General features: G+C 43.8%; 1 protein-coding gene across 2 annotated transcripts in view; it reads right to left on the minus strand.

Moving 5' to 3' along the window:
- ide (insulin-degrading enzyme) overlaps positions 1 to 19,651 on the minus strand; it is a 91,486-nt gene extending 71,835 nt beyond the window's left edge. The window contains exons 1-5 of one of the 2 annotated variants that reach the window (XM_015944539.3): positions 19,497 to 19,651; positions 15,445 to 15,632; positions 7,304 to 7,511; positions 1,489 to 1,658; positions 779 to 901 (exon numbers count right to left, since the gene is read on the minus strand). In XM_015944539.3, the coding sequence (XP_015800025.3) occupies positions 779 to 901; positions 1,489 to 1,658; positions 7,304 to 7,511; positions 15,445 to 15,632; positions 19,497 to 19,630 (823 nt within the window). In that variant the 5' untranslated portion in view covers positions 19,631 to 19,651. The remainder of the gene's footprint in view (positions 1 to 778; positions 902 to 1,488; positions 1,659 to 7,303; positions 7,512 to 15,444; positions 15,633 to 19,496) is intronic. The other variant, XM_015944540.3, reaches the window with a different exon arrangement.
- Between the last annotated feature and the right edge of the window lie 776 nt (positions 19,652 to 20,427).

The raw sequence follows: 20,427 nt of genomic DNA on the forward strand, positions 1-20,427 counted from the left end.
AATGCCTGATGACCTTTGGCATGTACATGACTATCGTAATGCTACAATGGGAAGGTGGTAGCCCAGGGAGGGGGCTGCTAGATATAACCTTATTGACTTTTTCTACAAAGACAGGAAGTTTTCAGTCTCTATCAGAGTGTAAGGAGGCAGTAGGCGAGACAGGAGAGAGAATACTGCCGATGGTGTTAAACAACAACTTGGAATTCTCTTTGCTCGTGTACACTAGATTGGAAAAATAGGCAACCCTCGCGTCTCTGACTGCAGAGTTAAACAAGGTCTGAAGATCTTTTAGATGCAGCACATGTACGTTGAGCAAGTTTTCTTCGACAAGCGCTCCATTTTTTTGCATTGGCACTTCAGGCTCCGAATGCTGTCATTAAACCAAGGAGTAGAGTTCACTGCAGGAACTGATCTGGTTCCGACAAGACAGATGCTGTCCAGAAAAGAGGCAGTGCTCATTCAAGTGAGTAGTTAATGAATCTGGGTCATTATCAGAGGAACAAGGTGGACTAACTTAGTTTCTTTACAAAAATAGTTTGATTTTGCCAGCCGGTGTCAAATAACAAATGGCTCGGCAACCCGTAGGCTCACAGATTTTTTTTTTTTTTTTCGAGGGAATCAGGTGGGTGGTGGTGGTGGTGGATGAAACAAAATGACACAATTAAAACTGAGTAATAATAATTTAAAAAACCTAGTGTTTTTCACTTAAGTTTAAGGTCGGACAACGTACTAAAGTGAAGAAGATTTACACACAAAATATGAGAGAAAGTTGTCTAACCTCTTCCTAAAACACATAACCCCATGAGGTTGGAGGAGTAATATGTGGAGTGAAACTTCAAGAGCTCCTGACGAATGTCAATCCCGTCTTTTGATGGTCTCGTCTCAAGAGTCTTTTTGTTACCTGGGAAAAAAATGTGAAATAGATCCAGTAAATTTATGACAGAAAACAAAAGCTTCATATGTGATAAATGTCAAAATTAAAGTTTTTAAACACATATTGTATAAAACAAACTGTTGTCATTAAAGTTTAAATAATTCACACAGAAACGCTTAGTGCTTTATGAAATGTAAAAATACAGTGATCACTGAAACATCAAAAACATCAGCTGCTTTTATTTAAAGAACAAAAGCAACAGAAACACATTATCAGTAATTATTAAATCAGATGAAGAATTTTATGAGACAGTAGATTCCTTTTTCTGTATCAGACAGATCTCAGAAAATGAATCCAAAATCCAAGATAAGTCACATCTTTGGGATAATCACTCAGTGTTCAGCTAAAGGAGCACCACTTTCAAACCCTTCTCTTAACTAAAACAGAGGCTGCCATCAGCTGGTAAGCTTTAACTCATGAAGCAGTCATTTTAGTGGAAACAGAATTTAGAAAATAAAAAGAAATACAGCAATGTTATTCTGTAAAACTGACACTTCAGTGTGTGAGATTAGAATCAAACAGCCTGATACAAGAGAGAAAGAGGTATTTTATACCTGTTCCAAATTTACTAAAGGGGTGCTTTGGGTTGCCGGTGGCCTTCTCGAGCTGAAATAGCCTCCAAGCATCATTCATCAAGTTCTTTTCATGCTCAGAATCCACAGCATTCACCTCTCTGTCCTTACAGCTCTCATCAAACAGAGGGCACAGGAAGAACTGTGCGAACCTACAGATATGGTAGAAAAAGACCAAGATTCTTGTTTAATGTTGGTTAATGGAAAAATATTCAGCTCAGCTAGACCATCCATGGACCAGAGACCCCCCCCAAAAAAAAAACCTATACCCTTTGGTCCTGGCAGGGATTTTCTTTGCAACACCCCCCTAGGAACAAAGAATTCTGAAAAAGAAAAAGCCTCCATCAATGACTACGTTTACTTGCAGCCAATATCCGTGTTATGATCGAGTTAAGGTCGGCATTCGGGTTTCTGAGTTGATCAGAATAACCCGTTTACAAGCATAAATAGAAAGAGTTACCCCTAACTTGCATAACCCGATTTAAATGCAGACGTTGGGGTAGCGTCAGGACGTATGGACTACGTCAAGACACAATATGCGGTTACCTTCTTGTATATTTCGCTGTCTCTGTACTTTTGGCCGTCAACAAAAGACATAATGTTCATACTTTTCACCAGACCGCTGAAGACAGAGGTTTCCTCGTCACTCCAAAAGTGTGGTGCTGTGCCGCGACTCGCCATGTTGCTCCCAACTTGTTGTTTACTTCCGGTGTTCTGGCGCATACAAGACGTCTCGCTACTCAAAAGACCAAGATTCCTTGCGAACAGAGCATGCGCAGAACACACGCTTTGATGGGGATATCCCGATATGCGTTTACACGACCAAACATTCGGGTTAGAAAATGGTTTTCAAAAGCATATCTGGGTTTTTGGCGGTGTTTACATGGCAATGCGGAACCGGGTTATTGTGAATATTCGGGTTTTAAAAGGGTTACTGGCTGCATGTAAACGCACTCAGTGCGTATGCGCGACTCCCCATCCAAGCGGACACAGAAGTATAAATCAGTCTTAAAAAAAACAATGTTAAACCCCCACCTGATGAAAGACCAAGCGAAATTGAGGCTCTGTGATTTTGACATTGTTATGCTTTGTAAATGAAACACTAGTTTCTTGTTGTTCAACAGGTGTAAAGGACAACCATGTGCAAATGCGAAGAAACATCAATTTGCATGAGTGCAAGGTAAGTGCAACGACTATGCAAACAAAGAAATACAAATCACACTAAAGTCTTAATTCAACAACAAAATGGTTCAATTCATGGTTTATACAGGAAACTTACAGTAGCATTTATTACCTTTTACTACCATTTTTACTACCTCTAAAGTATGTTTTACTTTTTTTCAGGGTTAGGGGTGGATATGCAGCACTGACCTATGCATTATGACTAGTCCCTCATCCAGGACAAGCACCATCCCAGTAAAAGTTCTACTCTTGACTAAGACATCACACTCAAATATTTCAAACCCATTTCCTTTTTTTTAGTTGCATGTCACAGTAAAAAGATGTAATACAAACACATATTACACAACAATATACTAGAGAATAGAAACATTTTTGCTACGTAGTACTTTTCTGAAATATGTAGCATTGTTCTCGTTAGCCATTGGCTAAAACTGACTCAAAATAAACGTGGTCTATGCTTTTGAGCTGAAGATGGCGCTAGACTGACGTTTGTAGACAGAATTTAGAGTTTTCAAAGAAAACGCATCAAAATGCAAAAATAACTACACATGTCTAAAACACTACTAGGCACTCATTTCTACTAGTTATCAGCTAAAATAAGTTGATTTTGATTTGACTTGCTCTTTAATTTTTAAAGATATAACTCGTATTTAATACATTTGCAGTGGTCCCTAGTTTGAATGAATGCCTTGCAAGTCGTACTCTGGAGGGAAAAAAGTTCCGGTGCACCAGTTTGAGGATGTAGAAGTCAGCTAGAGCAAAGAGTGTCAGTAAAAAGCAGGATTTAGAGTCCTAATTCCTGATATTTCCTGAAGTTCACACCTACCTAATAGAAGGAACCTCAGATTGACGGGTAGAATAGGCCAGCGGTGGCTTCCTAATTCCCGCATGCAGTGCTTTAATTGAAGAAGGCGAAGAAGAAGGAGGAGGAGAAGAGGTCTTTTCTATAGCGCCTCTTAAGATAAAAATCACGAAGCGCTTCACAAAAACAAAGTGTACAAATATAAAAAAAGAATTTAGAAAATTCTTTATTTAAAATGGGCAAAAATAGACAATTGTGATTTAAAAAATGTAAAGAAAGATAGAGAGTGAATAGGAAAGAGGGAAATCAGTGGATTCTGAAGAAGGTGGAATAGGTAGGGAGAATAGAACAAGGAGAGGGTGATTAAAGTCACACCAAATCAAGATTGAACTGGTGAGTTTTCAGCTGCTTTTAAAGGAGTCCACTGAGTCCACCGATCTCAGGCTCAGGGGGAGAGAGGTCCAGAGTCTGGGGGCCAGAGCAGCAGATGATCTGTCACCTTTGGTCTTTAGCCTGGTGCTGCACAACCAGTAGGCTTTGATCACTGGACCTCAGGGACCTGCTGGGGGTGTAGGGACTAAGAAGATCACCAATGTAAGATGGTGCTTGTCCATGTAAGGCCCTATAGACAAGAACCAGGATCTTTAAATGAACCCTGAAGCTGAATGGCAGCCAATGAAGCTGGAGGAGAAGCGGGGTGATGTGGGTGTGTTTGGAGGACTTGGTCAGAAGCCGAGCACAGGCCTTCTGAACCACCTGTAGACGGTTCAGGGAGGTTCTGCTCAGACACGTGAAAAGAGAGTTACAGTAGTCTAAGCGTGAGGAGATGAAGGTGTGGAGAACTGTCTCCAGTTCAGAGCGGGACAGAATGGGACTCAGCTTAGCAATGTTCCTGAGATGGAAGAAGGAAGAGCGAACAAGAGAACTGACATGAGAATCCAGGGTGAGAGCTGGGTCAAAGGTCACGCCAAGATTCCTGACGGAAGGTTTGGTGTGGGAAGCAAGCTGACCAAGAGAGTCTCTGACTTTGGGAACCAGCTTGTCTGGGGCACAGATGAGGATCTCAGTCTTATCTTCATTCAGCTGTAGAAAGTTCCACCATCCAGGTTTTAATAGAGTCTAAGCAGGTGTGGAACAGCTGCAGCTTAGACATCTCATGGGACTTAAAGGAGATGTACAGTTGGATGTCATCTGCGTTAAGATGGTAGGAGATTCCTTTGAAGGAGCTCAGGATGTGCTGAAGAGGAAGCAGATACAGGAGGAAAAGCAAAGGCCCCAGCACAGAACCTTGTGGGACACCATGGGTAAGAGAAGTGGTGGAGGACCTAAACTTGGAGACGGCCACAGAAAAGGAGAGCTCAGAAAGATAAGAGGAGAACCACTCTAGAGCAGTTCCTGATAGGCCTACCCAGTCTCTCAGCCTCTCCAGTAGCAGGTGATGTCAACAGTGTCAAAGGCTGCAGTCAGGTCCAGCAGGACCAGAACAGAACAGTCCCCTGATAACTGTGGGTCAGAAGGTCATTGGATACCCTAAAGCCGGGCAAACACTGTGCGACTTTTTCACTTTTTTGAGCCGATTTTCCACTCGTGCGAGAATCCACGACATCGGGGCGAGTTTTGCGCCGAGCGGTCGTGTAGTGTACAGGGGGTTACGAGAGGCGATTAACACCACGTGACCAGCTGCCGATTAGCAGTGGTGAGGTCGCACGGACTTCTGGAGTGTTTAATATTTCGCTCGTCCCTCGTGAGGGTATCGCACTGTTGAAGCGGCGCTGCGAGCAGCTGCGACCCAAAAAGTATCAGAACCACTCACGGCACATGCTCAATCCTGCATCAACACCATTCGCTATTTCCCTAATAACACACGCTGTTCGTTTTTGTTTCTACACGTTTTTTTTTTACTCACAAAGATTGTCAAGAAAGCGTGTTTGTCGTGTTCATGTCAAATTAAACTGATCACTAAACACAGATTTACTCTCTTTATTTCGTTTTCCTCATCCAGCCCCCATAAATCCCTGTGTGTCCCCCTGCAGCACTCCCAAAGGACAACAGGCAAAACAAGACAAAAACGTCTAACGTGTTGAGTAAAAACTGCTATTTTTAGCTTATTTTTAGGGCCAACGTGTTGCTACCAGACGTACAGTGTGAGCAGTCAGGTCGCATGCGAGAACTGGGTCGTACAGTGTGAGCACATGACTTGTGAGATCTGCTCTGCGAGGAAGTCGTACAGTTTGAGCTGAAGCTGAACGCTGCGAGTGAAAAAGTCGCACAGTGTACGCCCGGCTTTAGAAGAGCTGTTTCAGTAGAATGAGCTCTACGAAAACCTGACTGGAAGCTATCATAGATGTTATGTTCATCAAGAGCAGCTGTGAGTTGTTTAGCCACAACCTTTTCCAAGATCTTGGAGATAAACGGAAGTTTAGAGTTGTGTCTGAAGCTGCTATGGAGAGAGGGATTAAGACTTGGTTTTTTAAGAAGCGGGTGGATTACAGCATTCTTAAAGTAAACAGGGACCTGACCAGAAACCAGAGAAGCATTAATTATAGAGAGCATGCTGGGGCCGATGGACTGAAAAGCACTTTTAAACAAAGATGAAGGTAAGATGCATCGAGTGCCAGCACTTCTAATTTTTACCTCTTAGCGTACTGGCGCTTTTTTTCCAAGGTACAGTGAGTACTAGTAGTTTTTCTGGTCATTTATTAGTCAAAAAGTCCAAGATTTTTGAAAACAACAAGTAAACAACAGCCCCATCCACAGTCCCTACAAGCACAAACTCTCCCAAAAACACAACACACGCTCCATGAGAACCTGCGTTTTGTTCAAGAGGGTGCATTCTCTCCAAATGCACAAAAAGAGCTGGTGAGGCACTGCACACATACAGCACCATCAGCTCCTGTCAGCCCAGGCAAGAAGGGAGAATAAAAGACGAGTTATCCAACACCATGCACGTAGTTGCAATGACTGACGACGCAAAACCGGTAATAAAATGTGCCAAAAGGCAGGTCGAGCCATTGAGTTGGATAGACGGTATCTAAACAGAAATACAGAGTCCTTCTGTTGAAGATGCTCATCAGTCTCTACTGCAGCTGGGTGGGAGCTGAAGCAGCAGACTTCCACCAGAGGCGTGCTCATGTTGCTGCAACCAAGGCTGGCCAAACAGCAGCATCAAGATGCTTCCTCCATGGTCTCGAATTGTGGAAAAGGCTAACTAAAACAGGAAGCAAACATGTGGGGATGTTTTATTGTGTAAACTGCCATTAATACCGAAACAAATCTTAGAAGAAACAATTTTTTTATATAGGACCTCTGAACATATAAATCACGAGGTGCTTCACAAAAATTAAATAAAAAATTATTTTAAAAATACACAATGCAGGAGGGGGAAAGGGAAATTTTTAGATTTAAAAAGATGAAGAAAAAAAAAGAAAAACGCAATCATTGGAACCCAAAAAAAGACAAAATTGGTAGAACCAGCATTGTGAAGAGAATGTAGTCAGGAATAATCAACAGGAGGTCCCACCAAAGTCAGCCTGAACAGGTGAGTTTTCAGCTGCTTTTTAAAGGAGAGCAGTTTTGGGTGGACAGAAGGCCGACACACGACTGGTGGAGCGGGAACACACGGACCGACAGGACTACAGCACCATCCACGAGTCCCAATGCGCAGCGTTTGTTTTGTTTTCGAGACGTAGATGCAACGTCATGTGAAACCCAGCAACGGTGTCAAATATTCACAGACACATAACCAGACCCAAACATGTGAAGGACAGCTGTAAGAACAACACAGTGTTAAACCCCCACCAACAATGACATTACCTGTCAAGAGCTCCTTGCAAGTGCTCATGGGACACGTCAAAGTAGTAGTTGGTGTGCTCCCCACTTGTAAAAGCATTGGAGCTTCCTGCGTGCTCGTTAAGGAACTGGCTATACTCGTTCTCCTTGGGATATTTTTGTGTTCCAAGGAACAGCATATGCTCACAAAAATGTGCCAAACCTGAGATCTTCTCTGGGTCTGACAGCGAACCTGAGGACAAAAAACAAGTGTCTCCATTAAAAGGAACTCTTCAAGTTATCAGTGCATTTTTATGGCTTTAAAATGATGGAATGTAGCTATTTTTATCTAACTGGGCAACTAACTATGGTTTGGATTCTTTTAGTAACTTCTAGAGTACTAAAAACCCCAAGGAGCTTATAACACAACAGTAATTATTCACCCGTTTATACACTAGTGGTGATGGAATAGACTATTAATCCCACAATGGGGAAATTCACTTGCTACATACAGGTGCTGGCCAGTAAATTAGAATATCATCAAAAGGTTGAAAATATTTCAGTAATTCCATTCAAAACGTGAAACTTGTACATTATATTCATGCAATGCACACAGACCAATGTATTTCCGATGTTTATTACGTTTAATTTTGATATTTATAGGTGACAACCAATGAAAACATCAAATCTGGTATCTCAGAAAATTAGAATATTCTAAAGGCCAATGAAAAAATGTTTGTTTCTCTAATGTTGGCCAACTGAAAAGAATGAACATGAAAAGAATGTGCATGTATAGCACTCAATACTTAGTCGGGGCTCCTTTTGCCTCAATAACTGCAGTAATGCGGCGTGGCATGGACTCGATCAGTCTGTGGCACTGCTCAGGTGTTATGAGAGCCCAGGTTGCTCTGATAGTCGTCTTCAGCTCCTCTGCATTGTTGGGTCTAGCGTATTGCATCCTCCGCTTCACAATACCCCATAGATTTTCTATGGGGTTAAGGTCAGGCGAGTTTGCTGGCCAATCAAGGACAGGGATACCATGGTCCTTGAACCAGGTGCTGGTGGTTTTGGCACTGTGTGCAGGTGCCAAGTCCTGTTGAAAGGTGAAGTCTGCATCCCCATAAAGTTGGTCAGCAGCAGGAAGCATGAAGTGCTCTAAAACTTCCTGGTAGACGGCTGCATTGACCCTGGACCTCAGGAAACAGAGTGGGCCAACACCGGCAGATGACATGGCACCCCACACCATCACTGACGGTGGAAACTTTACACTGGACCTCATGCAACGTGGATTCTGTGCTTCTCCGCTCTTCCTCCAGACTCTGGGTCCTTGATTTCCAAAGGAAATGCAGAACTTGCTTTCATCAGAAAACATAACTTTGGACCACTCAGCATCAGTCCAGTCCTTTTTGTCCTTGGCCCAGGCGAGACGCTTCTTGCGCTGTTTCATGTTCAAGAGTGGCTTGACACACGGAATGCGACACCTGAATCCCATGTCTTTCATGAGTCTCCTCGTGGTGGTTCTTGAAGCGCTGACTCCAGCTGCAGTCCACTCTTTGTGGATCTCCCCCACATTTTTGAATGGGTTTGTCGTCACAATTCTCTGCAGGGTGCGGTTATCCCTAGAGCTTGTACACTTTTTTCTACCACATTTTTTCCGTCCCTTCGCCTGTCTGTTAATGTGCTTGGACACAGAGCTCTGCGAACAGCCAGCTTCTTTAGCAATCACCTTTTGTGTCTTGCCCTCCTTGTGCAAGGTGTCAATGATTGTCTTTTGGAAAGCTGTTAAGTCAGAAGTCTTCCCCATGATTGTGGTGCCTTCAAAACAAGACTGAGGGACCTTTTAAAGGCCTTTGCAGGTGTTTTGAGTAAATCAGCTGATTAGAGTGGCAGCAGGTGTCTTCTATATTCAGCCTTTTCAGAATATTCTAATTTTTTGAGATACCAAATTTGGAGTTTTCATTAGTTGTCACTTATGAATATCAAATTTAAATGTAATGAACATTGGAAATACATTGGTCTGTGTGCATTGCATGAATATAATGTACAAGTTTCACGTTTTGAATGGAATTACTGAAATATTTTCAACCTTTTGATGATATTCTAATTTACTGGCCAGCACCTGTAAGCACATACACTTAGAGAAAAGGAAGTAAAAACAATAATAAGATTACAGGTAAACATACACAGGCAGTAAGCTATTATTGTAATCTTCAACCACTAAAAACAACAAATAAAAAGGAAACTTGGGTTTCTAGAACTAAGAAACATAAGGGACACAGACATACTAATGTACATCCAGTATTGCACAAGTATTGAACACATACTGAATATTGCATTGATGTTACTGTGTAACAGGATATTGCAAGCACCAGTGAAACTAAGGAAATATACACTTTTACAGCAGAGGGGATGAATGACCTACGGCAGCAGTGTTCCCCCTACATAGGCCCAGGCGTGGCACAGCGCCATGCCTGAAATTCTAGCGCCACAGCTATGAAATCTAAGTTATACTAAAAATAATTAAGCTAAATTTTTAGACCACCAGCTGAAATGTGAAAACCGTAATTATGTGATCTGTGAGAGGAGATGAGCTCACAAACATTAAAATGAAAAAATTAAAAAAATTTAAAACATGAGCTCCCTTTGCTGATGGTGGAAATCTCACATATTTAACTGACTAGGATGGGTTCATTAGCGGTTTGTTGCTGAGGGACAGGAGTCTGCGCGAGACAGCGAGTGTGATGAGCTCACGGAGTGGAGCTACAAAGTAAACAGAGAGACGGAATTCACGGCAAAACTTTAGATATTGGAGCGATCTTTGGCAGATTGTTACTTCTCTGTAGTTTAGTGGGAGCTTTCGTATGTAGGAGGATGAGAAGGGTGAATGTCCAGCAGACAGTTCAGCTGTTTATCTGGAAGATGGGAAAAAGACTCACAGCCGGAGTCTGAGGCCAAAGCGAAGGTTTTGAAAATGATCCTTCTTCTTTGAGGAAGATGAGCTGGGTCATGAGGTGACACTAAAAAATAGGCACTGTTTAATCTTCTCAGCTTGGCCTTGGTTAGCAGTCTGCTTTAGTGACATATGCTTTTGGGTGGTGCGCTCATGATGCTGCATGTCCTGCTGCAGGAGCATCACGTTGTGCAGTCTGACTCACTGAAACTTTGCGACGTACAACATGCCACCTTTCTAGACTCTTAAGAGTGTGACATGAGCAATCCTCTTTGGTATGTTGGCTTCTAATTCCATTTTTGGTTCTTTTTTAAAACACAGGAAAGGTTTCTCTTTACCTTGCTGACAGTTTTGTTTGCTGACTGCAAAACATCCCCAGAGCTGACGCTGATGGTGGCGTCACTTCCTACTCCGTTTATCAGCAGACATCAAACATGTTTAAAGAAAAATACAGACAACAAGGAACAAAGGACTTCTGTCGTTTGGAACGTTCACATCAAAAGCGCGCATGTCTAAGGAACCACCTTCGCTTCAATTTAAGATGCCGGGACGAAAGCATCACGCCAACAAGCCTACAGCAGAAAACACCGATCCGGACCAAGATAGCACAGAACATAATGAAAGAACACAGAAAGCACTACTCAAAGAAAGGTTAAAAAATGTCGTAACCAAACAGAAGCAAGTGGATAACGAACTGGAAAGAAGATACCTGCACTTAAAAAGGAATTACAAACTAGATGAAAAAATGGAGGAACAAATTAAAGGACACACGATGGAAAAACAGGAAAAAGAGTTCACAAAAGTAAAAGAAAGACATAAAGAAGTTAAACTCATCAACAAGAAAGAGAAAAATAAATAATGAACAAGAGTCTGCTTCTAGGCCTGCAGAAAAAGACAAAAAAAAAGCAAAAGGACAAAAAAAAGGGACACAACAACAATACAACAAGATCTACCTATCACTGCGTCAACTTGATGAAAAAATATATAATCAACATTGCTTAACTGAAGAATCACGATAATAAATCACAACGCATTAAGTGCCCACCATAGTCTTAAGACCTGTGTTTAACGTGCCCAAGCCCATACTTTTGAGAGCACCATGTGAGCACCTGTGTGTGTACACGCGCTTGTTTATTTAAGGTTTCTCTATAGGAGCGTCCAACAGAGAGTGTGAGGGACCACAGATCCACCCCCCAAAGATGCGCAGGAGACGGGGGGAGCTCCAAGTCCCAGAGATCCAGGCGCTGCCCCAGAACACAGGAACCCCAAGGAGACGGCAACCAGAAAGGCCCCCGCCCCCCTCGAGAGGCACAGAGGATCGCCCCGGGGGGCCACAACCAGCAGCCGGCAGAGTCCCGGGAGATATCAGCGGCAAGCCCTCAGGCTTGCCCGCAGCCTCCCACCCCCTAGCCGGCCGAGCCCGGGACCCAGCGACCAGGGACCCAGGGGCGACCACCCCCGCCGGGGACCCAGCAGATCCCAGGGACCCAGACCCTACCAGGCAGTCACCGGGATCTATCAGGCAGATGCCAAAATCTTAAACCCCCAGACCCGGTTGCCACGGACACTCAGGCAGACCATGGCACAACCCCTCACACCAGGTGTGGCAGAGGGAGGGGGGACAAAGATCTATATCATCAAGAGAAGTTCCAGGAGAGACCTGCAGTTCTTTAGAAGTTGTCCTGGGGTCTTTTGTGACCTCTCGGATGAGTTGTATCTGCGCTCTTGGGGTAATTTTGGTCGGCCGCCCACTCCTGGGAAGGTTCACCACTGTTCCATGTTGTTGCCATTTGTGAATAATGGCTCTCACTGTGGTTCGCTGGAGTCCCAAAGCTTTAGAAATGGCTTTATAACCTTTACCAGACCGATAGATCTCAATTACTTTTGTTCTCATTTGTTCTTGAATTTCTTTGGATCTTGGCATGATGTCTAGCTTTTGAGGTGCTTTTGATCTACTTCTCTGTGTCAGGCAGCTCATATTTAAGTGATTCCTTGATTGAAACAGGTGTGGCAGTAATCAGGCTTGGGGTGGCTACAGAAATTGAACTCAGGTGTGAAACACTACAGTTGGGTTATTTTTTAACAAGGGGGGCAATTACTTTTTCACACAGGGCAATGTAGGTTTGGATTTTGTTCTCTCCCTAAATAAAAACCATCATTTCAAAACTGCATTTTGTGATTACTTGTGTTATCTTTGACTAATGGTTAAATGTATTTGATGATCAGAAACATTTTGTGTGACAAACATGCAATAGAATAAGAAATCAGGAAGGGGGCAAATAGTTTTTCACACCACTGTAGGTACACCAACATACAACAGGGCAAAAGAAATCAGCAAAATCATGAGCCCATTATTAGGCAACACAAATCAACACTGAAAAAATAGCACAGAACTGGCAAAAGAACTAAAAAAAAGACTACAATAAAAGATAACGCTATACTCATCTCACAACATCACATCCCTGTTCACAAAAACACCAACCCAAAAAAATCATAGACATAGTAGTTAACAGAATCAGACAGGACAAGACCTTACACAAAAGAACAAACCTCACAGCAGATGACATAGCACATCTGATAGGACTGGTAGCTAACTCCACTTACTTCGCATACGATAACACAATATACAAACAACTGGAAAGCTTCGCCATGGGTAACCCGTCATCAGCCACCCTGTGCGAGTTTTTCATGGAAGACGAAGAACAAAAAAACCATAGCCACCCCCCCCCCCACCCCCCACCCCCAAAATTGCAAAACAAAATTATGGAAACGCTACGTAGACGACATACTGGAAATCATACTAAAAGGACAAACAAACACTAACACAACACTTGAATAACATTGACGACACAGGCAACATAAAGATCACTTATGAGTCAGAAACAGAAGGCAGTATAGCATTTATGGACATAAAAATAACCAGGCAGACCGATGGGACCCTAAACAAACACATGTAGTAAACCAACACCATAGGCCAATGCTTATTATGGACATCAGAACACCCTACCATACACAAAATGTCAGTAATCAGGGGTCTCATTTATCAAAGATTACGTAGAATTCTTACTAAAACCGTACTTAAGCTCAGCAAAAAAAAAAGCACTTACGCCAAGTAGGTTTGTTATCTATCAAACATGGGGTACACACAGCTGGATGCAATCTCCGCTTCATAAATCAGAAACTATCTAGAAAGGTTCTCAGCTGCTTTTTAGTCACATCCCGCCCTCACCACACCCACTTACTGCCATAAATAGTCAATGCAAAGTGCCTCGTGGATCTCATGCATATACATAAGCCGGCTGTTGCAGTACTCCGCCAATGACATGGCGACCGTAGATAAAGGCAGATCAAGGAAGCGCTATTTCACAGAAGCAGAAGTTGAGGTACTTGTGGGTGAGGTGGAGAAATGAAAGGAAGTGCTTTTGCAAAACAAATAAGAGAAAATCCACGGAGTGGCACAGCGTTGCTGAAGCCGTCAACGTTGTGAATTCTTCAGAGATCTGTGGCCGATATTTAAAAAAAAAGGTCCATTCAGGATTTGATCCCCAGACTCCCGGGTGAAAGTCACACATGCTAACCAGTCAGCCAAACGGAGATCTCCCTTGTACAAGTAGCCAGGGTGCATAATCAATTGGGTCACAGTGACAGGACACACACTGTCACAGACACATGACATTATGTCTCAATTTGTCCCCCTGCTTGATATTCTGCATTCCGTATTCTGCGCTTCAGACTGTGTGTGTGTGTGTGCATGTGTGTGTGCGCATGTGTGTGTGAGTGTGCGCGCATGTGTGTGTGCGCGCACACGTGTGTGTGCGTGTGGGGGGTCTTGTTCTGTGTGAAAATGAAGTGGTACAAGTGATAATGTTGCAGGATTTCATAAGTGTATCCTTCTCAGCAGCAGCACTGCAGGTGTTCTCCATGTCCAAAATGTGCGTAAGCCAGGTCCTTAGTCAACTTAAAGTTGTGCACATTTTTCCGCTGTTTTCTTTCATAAATCCCAAAGTTTGCGTGGAAAGTTGATTACGCAGTTTTCCTACCCCGTTTAGTGCGTAAGCAAACTTGATAAATGAGGCCCCAGAACATCATATCACATCATATCACTGAGCAAACATGATAACAGAAGAAAGAGACCGTAAACAAGAAGACAAACACATATAGCACGCATTATAGACCTGCACATTGGATCGTGCATGGGACTGCGTCATTGGAGAGGGGAGAGCGGGCAGCAGAGGGCGACAACATCCTCTGCTGCCCGCGGATAAACGGAGTGGGAAGTGACGCCACCATCAGCGTCATCCTCTCTGAGGATGTTTTGCAGTCAGCAAACGAAACTGTCAGCAAGGTAAAGAGAAAACTTTCCTGTGTTTTAAAAAAGAACCAAAAATGGAATTATGAGCAATCCTGTGCGACGGCCGAAAAACGCACAATGTGGTCCCGGCTTAAGGACAACTGTGACAGAATGAGTGAGTGGGACATGAACTGGCAAACCTCTTGTAACGGGGTGAGGACTTAAAATAGCTTTCCTGAGTTTTATCCTTTCAGTAATTATGTATGATTTTTCAGAAATCCATAAAAGTGATTGTCTCATCATGCACTGTGATTAATGTAAGCAATACATCTTTATTTCTGTTTTGCTAAGCACGCCCCCTGCCCCGCAGAGCTCCGAGTAATAGGAAACTGAGCGCCGACCAGAACTAACCAATAGCGCTAGACTACCGCTTACAAACTTCAAATGAAAGGAGTAACTCGGCTGATGCAGAGTTGATGAACTTTTCACGGACAAGTAGGTCTCTAAAATATAAATATATGAGAACACAACATGACATGAGAATAATATTCGTAAAACATGTTTATTTCTCTGTTTGTCGACTACAGAAGCCCGTTTATAAACAAGAAACGTACAATCGCCATTAAAAAAAGCTGAAGAAATTATTTGTGTGATATGCTTGTCAGCCACTAGATAGGGCCATCAGATAAGAGAAATACTCCAGAAAGAGACTCCTGCTTTTATAGAACTATGGGGAAATAGCTGCACATAACTGTAAGGCTTATTTTCCTTTTTGCCAAAGCTTTAAGCTTTTTAAATTCAAAAGAAAAAAAATCATGCTCATCAGGATGTTATCTTTTAAGGGCTTTTGTGGACCCCTGGTCTAGAAAATGTCATGTCCTCAAGAGAACAAGCCCAAAACAGCTTTCTTATTTTCCTATGATCAAGCAAACCAAAAGTGTTTACCTATGTAGACATCTAAGGCAGCAGAGGCCTTGTCTGTCGTTGGGTCACTGATGAGCATGGCCTTCAGGCCATTGGTAAACTCCAGGCCTCTGTAAACCCTCTTGTCTTCAGGAGAGCGAATTATATCACCAACCACCCTTTTCACAGCTGGATCAGTCATTCTGACAGGAAAGGAGGACAGTTGCCTGCTGTGAAGGGGAAAAATGTTAAACATGTGGTTGACTGAACAAAACATTTTTATGTTATTTTAGATTATAATCAGTAACTCTAAAGTACATTTCTCCCCACCCCAAAAAACAACTTACAAAGCATTAATTCCCACTAGAGACCACTGCAAATGGCCTGTATTTGATATAGCGCATTCTAGAGTCCTGGAACCCCCCCAAGGTGCTTTACAACACAATCAGTCATTCACCCATTCACACGCAGGTGGTAACGAGCTACATTGTAGCTACGGCTGCCCTGGGGCACCACCGGTCCCTCTGACCATCACCTGGTGAGGTCTATTCAGGGGTTCTGGAGAGGAGGGTCCATCGGATTGTTGAACCTCAGACTCAGGAGGAGCAATGTGGTTTTCGTCCTGGCCGTGGAACACCAGACTGGCTCTATACCCTTAGGGGGATCCTGGAGGGTGCGTGGGAATTTGCCCAACCAGTCTACACGTGTTTTGTGGATTTGGAGAAGGCGTTTGACCGCGTTCCTCGGGGGACCCCATGGGGGGGGGGGGGGGGGTGCTCCGGGAGTATGGGGTACCAGACCCTCTGATATGGGCTGTTAGGTCCCTGTATGACCGGAGTCAGAGCTTGGTCCGCATTGCCGGCAGTAAGTCGGGCTCGTTCCCAGTGAGAGTTGGACTCCACCAAGGCTGCCTTTTGTCACCGATTCTGTTCATAACCTTTATGGACAGGATTTCTAGGCGCAGCCAAGGTGTGGAGGGCATCCGTTTTGGTGGCCTGAGGATCAGGTCTCTTCTTTTTGCAGATGATGTGGTCCTGTTGGCTTCATCAGAACGTGATCTTCAGCTTTCGCTGGAGCAGTTCGCAGCTGAGAGTGAAGCAGCTGGGACAAGAATCAGCTCCTCTAAAACTGAGATCATGGTCTTGATTCGGAAAAGGGTAGAATGCCTTCTCCGGGTCAGGGATGAGGTCCTGCCCCAAGTGGAGGAGTTTAAGTATCTCGGGGTCTTGTTCACGAGTGAGGGAAAACTGGAGAGTGAGATCAATAGGCGGATTGGTGCTGCATCTGCAGTGATGCGGGCGTTGTACCGGTCTGTTTTGGTGAAGAGAGAGCTGAGTCAGAAGGCGAAGCGCTCGATTTACTGGTCGATCTACGTTCTTACCCTCACCTATTGTCATGAGCTTTGGGTAGTGACCGAAAAAACGAGATCCAAAGAGTGGCTGGGCTCTCCCTTAGAGATGGGGTGAGAAGCTTGGTCATTCGGGAGGGGCTCGGAGTAGACCTGCTGCTCCTCCACATCGAGAGGAGCCAGTTGAGGTGGCTCGGGCATCTAGTCAGGATGCCTCCTGGACACCTTCCTGGTGAGGTTTTCCGGGCATGTCCAACCGGGAGGAGACCTAAAGGTAGACCCAGGACACGGTGGAGGGACTATGTCTCTCACCTGGCCAGGGAACGCCTTGGGATTCCCCCGGAGGAGCTGGTCCAAGTGGCTGGGGAGAGGGAAGTCTGGGCCTCTCGCCTTATGGGCTCGACACACGGGAGGCGACTTCGGCTCTCCTCCAATCATTTTCAACGAGACATGCGCGACAAAGTGATAATCGCGGGTCTGCCTCCTACTAAGCGAAACTATGCGTGGGAAATTTTGCGCTCGTGCACGTGTCGTGCACAGGCGAACCAGCAACGCGATCCCAGAAAGTTGAAATATTTTCAACTTTTGGATGAGGATGAGGACCGGACAGAATGCTCCGTACATCTCAGAGCAAACATGAAGGAGAAGTTGATTATTATTATGTTTTATATAGTAAAATCAGAAGTAAGATTTCACATAACTCTAGCAGCACCTTGTGAAACATCATATTATCTACCACTTTTTGTTTTTTTATCTCTGAACCGCTTAAATAACCTTAATTCCCTCCAACCTGACAGCCAAACAAAACAACGGAAGTTTTCATTTCCTTCATGGAACAGAACGCGTAGAGGGCTTTGCCGCTGGCCGCTGCCACGGATCGCCTCCCATGTGTCATGGGCTCGAATCACGGGAGGCGACAAACGACCGCGATCAGCGAAATTTGTCGCTGTCGCTTTTATTACCTGACACACAGGAGGCGATCCGCAACAGCGGACAGCGGCAAAGCCCTCTACAGGTTCTGTTCCATGGCGAAATCGAAACTTCCATTGTTTTGTTTGGCTGTGTCAGGTTGGAGGGAATTAAGGTTATTTAAGCAGTTCAGAGTTAATAAAGTGGTAGATATGATGTTTCACAAGATGCTGCTAGAGTTATGTGAAATCTTACTTCTGATTTGACTATACAAAACATAATAATAATCAACTTCTCCTCCATGTTTGCTCGGAGATGTATGGAGCATCTTGTCCGCTCATTGGTCAGTGAATGAAACCTCAGTTGATTGGTCCTCGTCCGAGCGACAGCAATGAAAAGTTGAAAATATTTCTACTTTCTGGGATCGCGTCGCTGGGTTGCCTGTGCACGACATGTGCACGAGCGCAAAATTTCACACGCACGTTTTTCGCATTTCGCTTGGTAGGAGGGAGACCCGCGATTATCGCTTTGTCGCGCAAGTCTCATTGAAAATGAATGGTAGAGAGGCGATGTCGCCTCCCGTGTGTTGAGCCCATTAGGTAATACAAGCGACAGCGACAAATTTCGCTGATCGCGGTCGTTTGTCGCCTCCCGCGTGTTGAGCCCATCAGGCTACTGCCGCCGCGACCCGACTCCGGATAAGCGGATGAAAATGGATGGATGGATATCTTCAAAAAGCGTTCCATCAATCTACATGACCTAGCGACGGTGGCACAGGAGTTAAGTGCTCGCCCCGCAATCGGAAGGTTGCAGGTTCGAGCCCCACTCAGTCTGTCGCTGTCGTTGTGTCCTTGGGCAAGACACTTAACCCACATTGCCAGCTGGTGGTGGTCGGAGGGACCAGTGGCGCCAGTGCTCGGCAGCCTCGCCTCTGTCAGTGCGCCCCAGGGCAGCTGTGGCTACATTGTAGCTCATCCCCACCAGTGTGTGAATGTGTGTGTGAATGACTGATTGTGTTGTAAAGCGCCTTGGGGGATTCCGGGACTCTAGAAGGCACTATATCAAATACAGGCCATTTACCATTTACCTAAATAAAACAATTACACTGAAAGGACTGGTTACACCTGTTTTGTTTGATGAAACAGTTCTCTGGCATGTCATTCAGTATGGTGACAAAAAAAAACATGGGAATTTTTCACCTGAATAAACTGGAACCATAATAAGATCAAAAAAAGACACTTAAATTTATTACCGGATGTTGGAAAATATATAACTGAAGATGCACAGATCAGAGAAAACATGTTTATTATTTTGCTTATTATTAGTACTGTCAACGTCAAGTTTTACCCGACAGCTGTAAATAAGTCTTGAACAAAATATATCATGTATTCGTAATAAAGACAAAAAATGTGAAAACGAGTTTTAAGGATGAAAACCTCTTTTTCTGGGATCAGCCGATGCTCCATTGGACACGAACTAACCCAGTTCGGCAAACCTAGCATTAGCTTGCAGCTTCATCAATTACAAGAGCCTGAAAAGTTAGCAAGCACCCAGAACAAACGAGTCCATTTGTTTGGCTCTGTGAGAACAGCTGATTTTAAGCGAGTGAAACATGTTTCAAAACTAACCGTGTTATACTAATACGTTTAAAAAACTGCATATTGATATAGCAGCGTAGCTAAAGCCGGCAGGCTTAGCCAGTGAGGTTAGCTGGGTCAAAAATAATCCAGCTTGCAGGGAAAGCTAACAGCCGTCTAGCAGCAATTAGAATAATCGATGTGAGTTATAAGTAGTTTTTTTTACCTAAAGGCAGAAACGTTTACCCGAAAGCACTTACTTCGATTTTTTGTTAACAGGCGCCGCTTCCTCTGACCAAACCTGTCTAGTAAAATGGGCCGCTCGGTTAACGCACTTAGCGTTAAACATACTTTGAACCCATAGAAAACGAACCACGGGTTGCCACGGCCCCATCTTTAAACAGACAAAACTAGACGAACACAAACATCACCAAAATATGACGTTTTAGCATAAACTTTATCCGTTCACTTTTTTTCAGTCATGCATTTAAACACAAGAACAAACGTCAAATAACCATAAACTGGGAGTTTGCTCAACTATGGAAAGGAAATCCGGCTAAAATTGATCTGAAAAATGTATTGCGTCATTAACTCTTTAATTGATTAGTTAGCCTGCATGAAGATGATCTTTGGTGTGTCACACACAGTAGACGCCCCATTGACCGCAGGAGACCGTAACAGCGTCGCCGCCATATTGGATAGGTCTCCTCACAATGTCAATGCAGAGTGAGCAACTATGCCCGTTTCTGTGCAGTCTAAGGTTACAACAACCGGCATACAATTGAAAACAGATCACGTGGGATTACTAGTAACTTTTCTAGCCTATCTGATAGGATTTATGTTGAAATGTATTCTTATTTATTTTGTTTAATTTTATTTATATTTTAATGGCTGCATGGTGATGCAGTGGTTAGCACTGTTGCCTCGCAGCACGAAGGTCGCAGGTTCGAAACTCGGCTGCGGCCTTTCTGCGTAGAGTTGCTGTTCTCCCCATGCATGCGCGGGTTTCCTCCGGGGTACTCCGGTTTCCCCCACAGATCACAACATGCCCCATAGGTTATAAATTGTAAGTCGCTTTGGATAAAAGCGTCTGCTAAATAAATAAACATAAATATAATTATCATGCCATACCTTATGTCTGATTTTATGAAAAAGCTTGATAAAATGTGTTTTTTAGTTGGGGAAGCACCT

This window comes from Nothobranchius furzeri, chromosome 12, assembly GCF_043380555.1.
Source record: "Nothobranchius furzeri strain GRZ-AD chromosome 12, NfurGRZ-RIMD1, whole genome shotgun sequence".
NCBI lineage: Eukaryota > Metazoa > Chordata > Actinopteri > Cyprinodontiformes > Nothobranchiidae > Nothobranchius > Nothobranchius furzeri.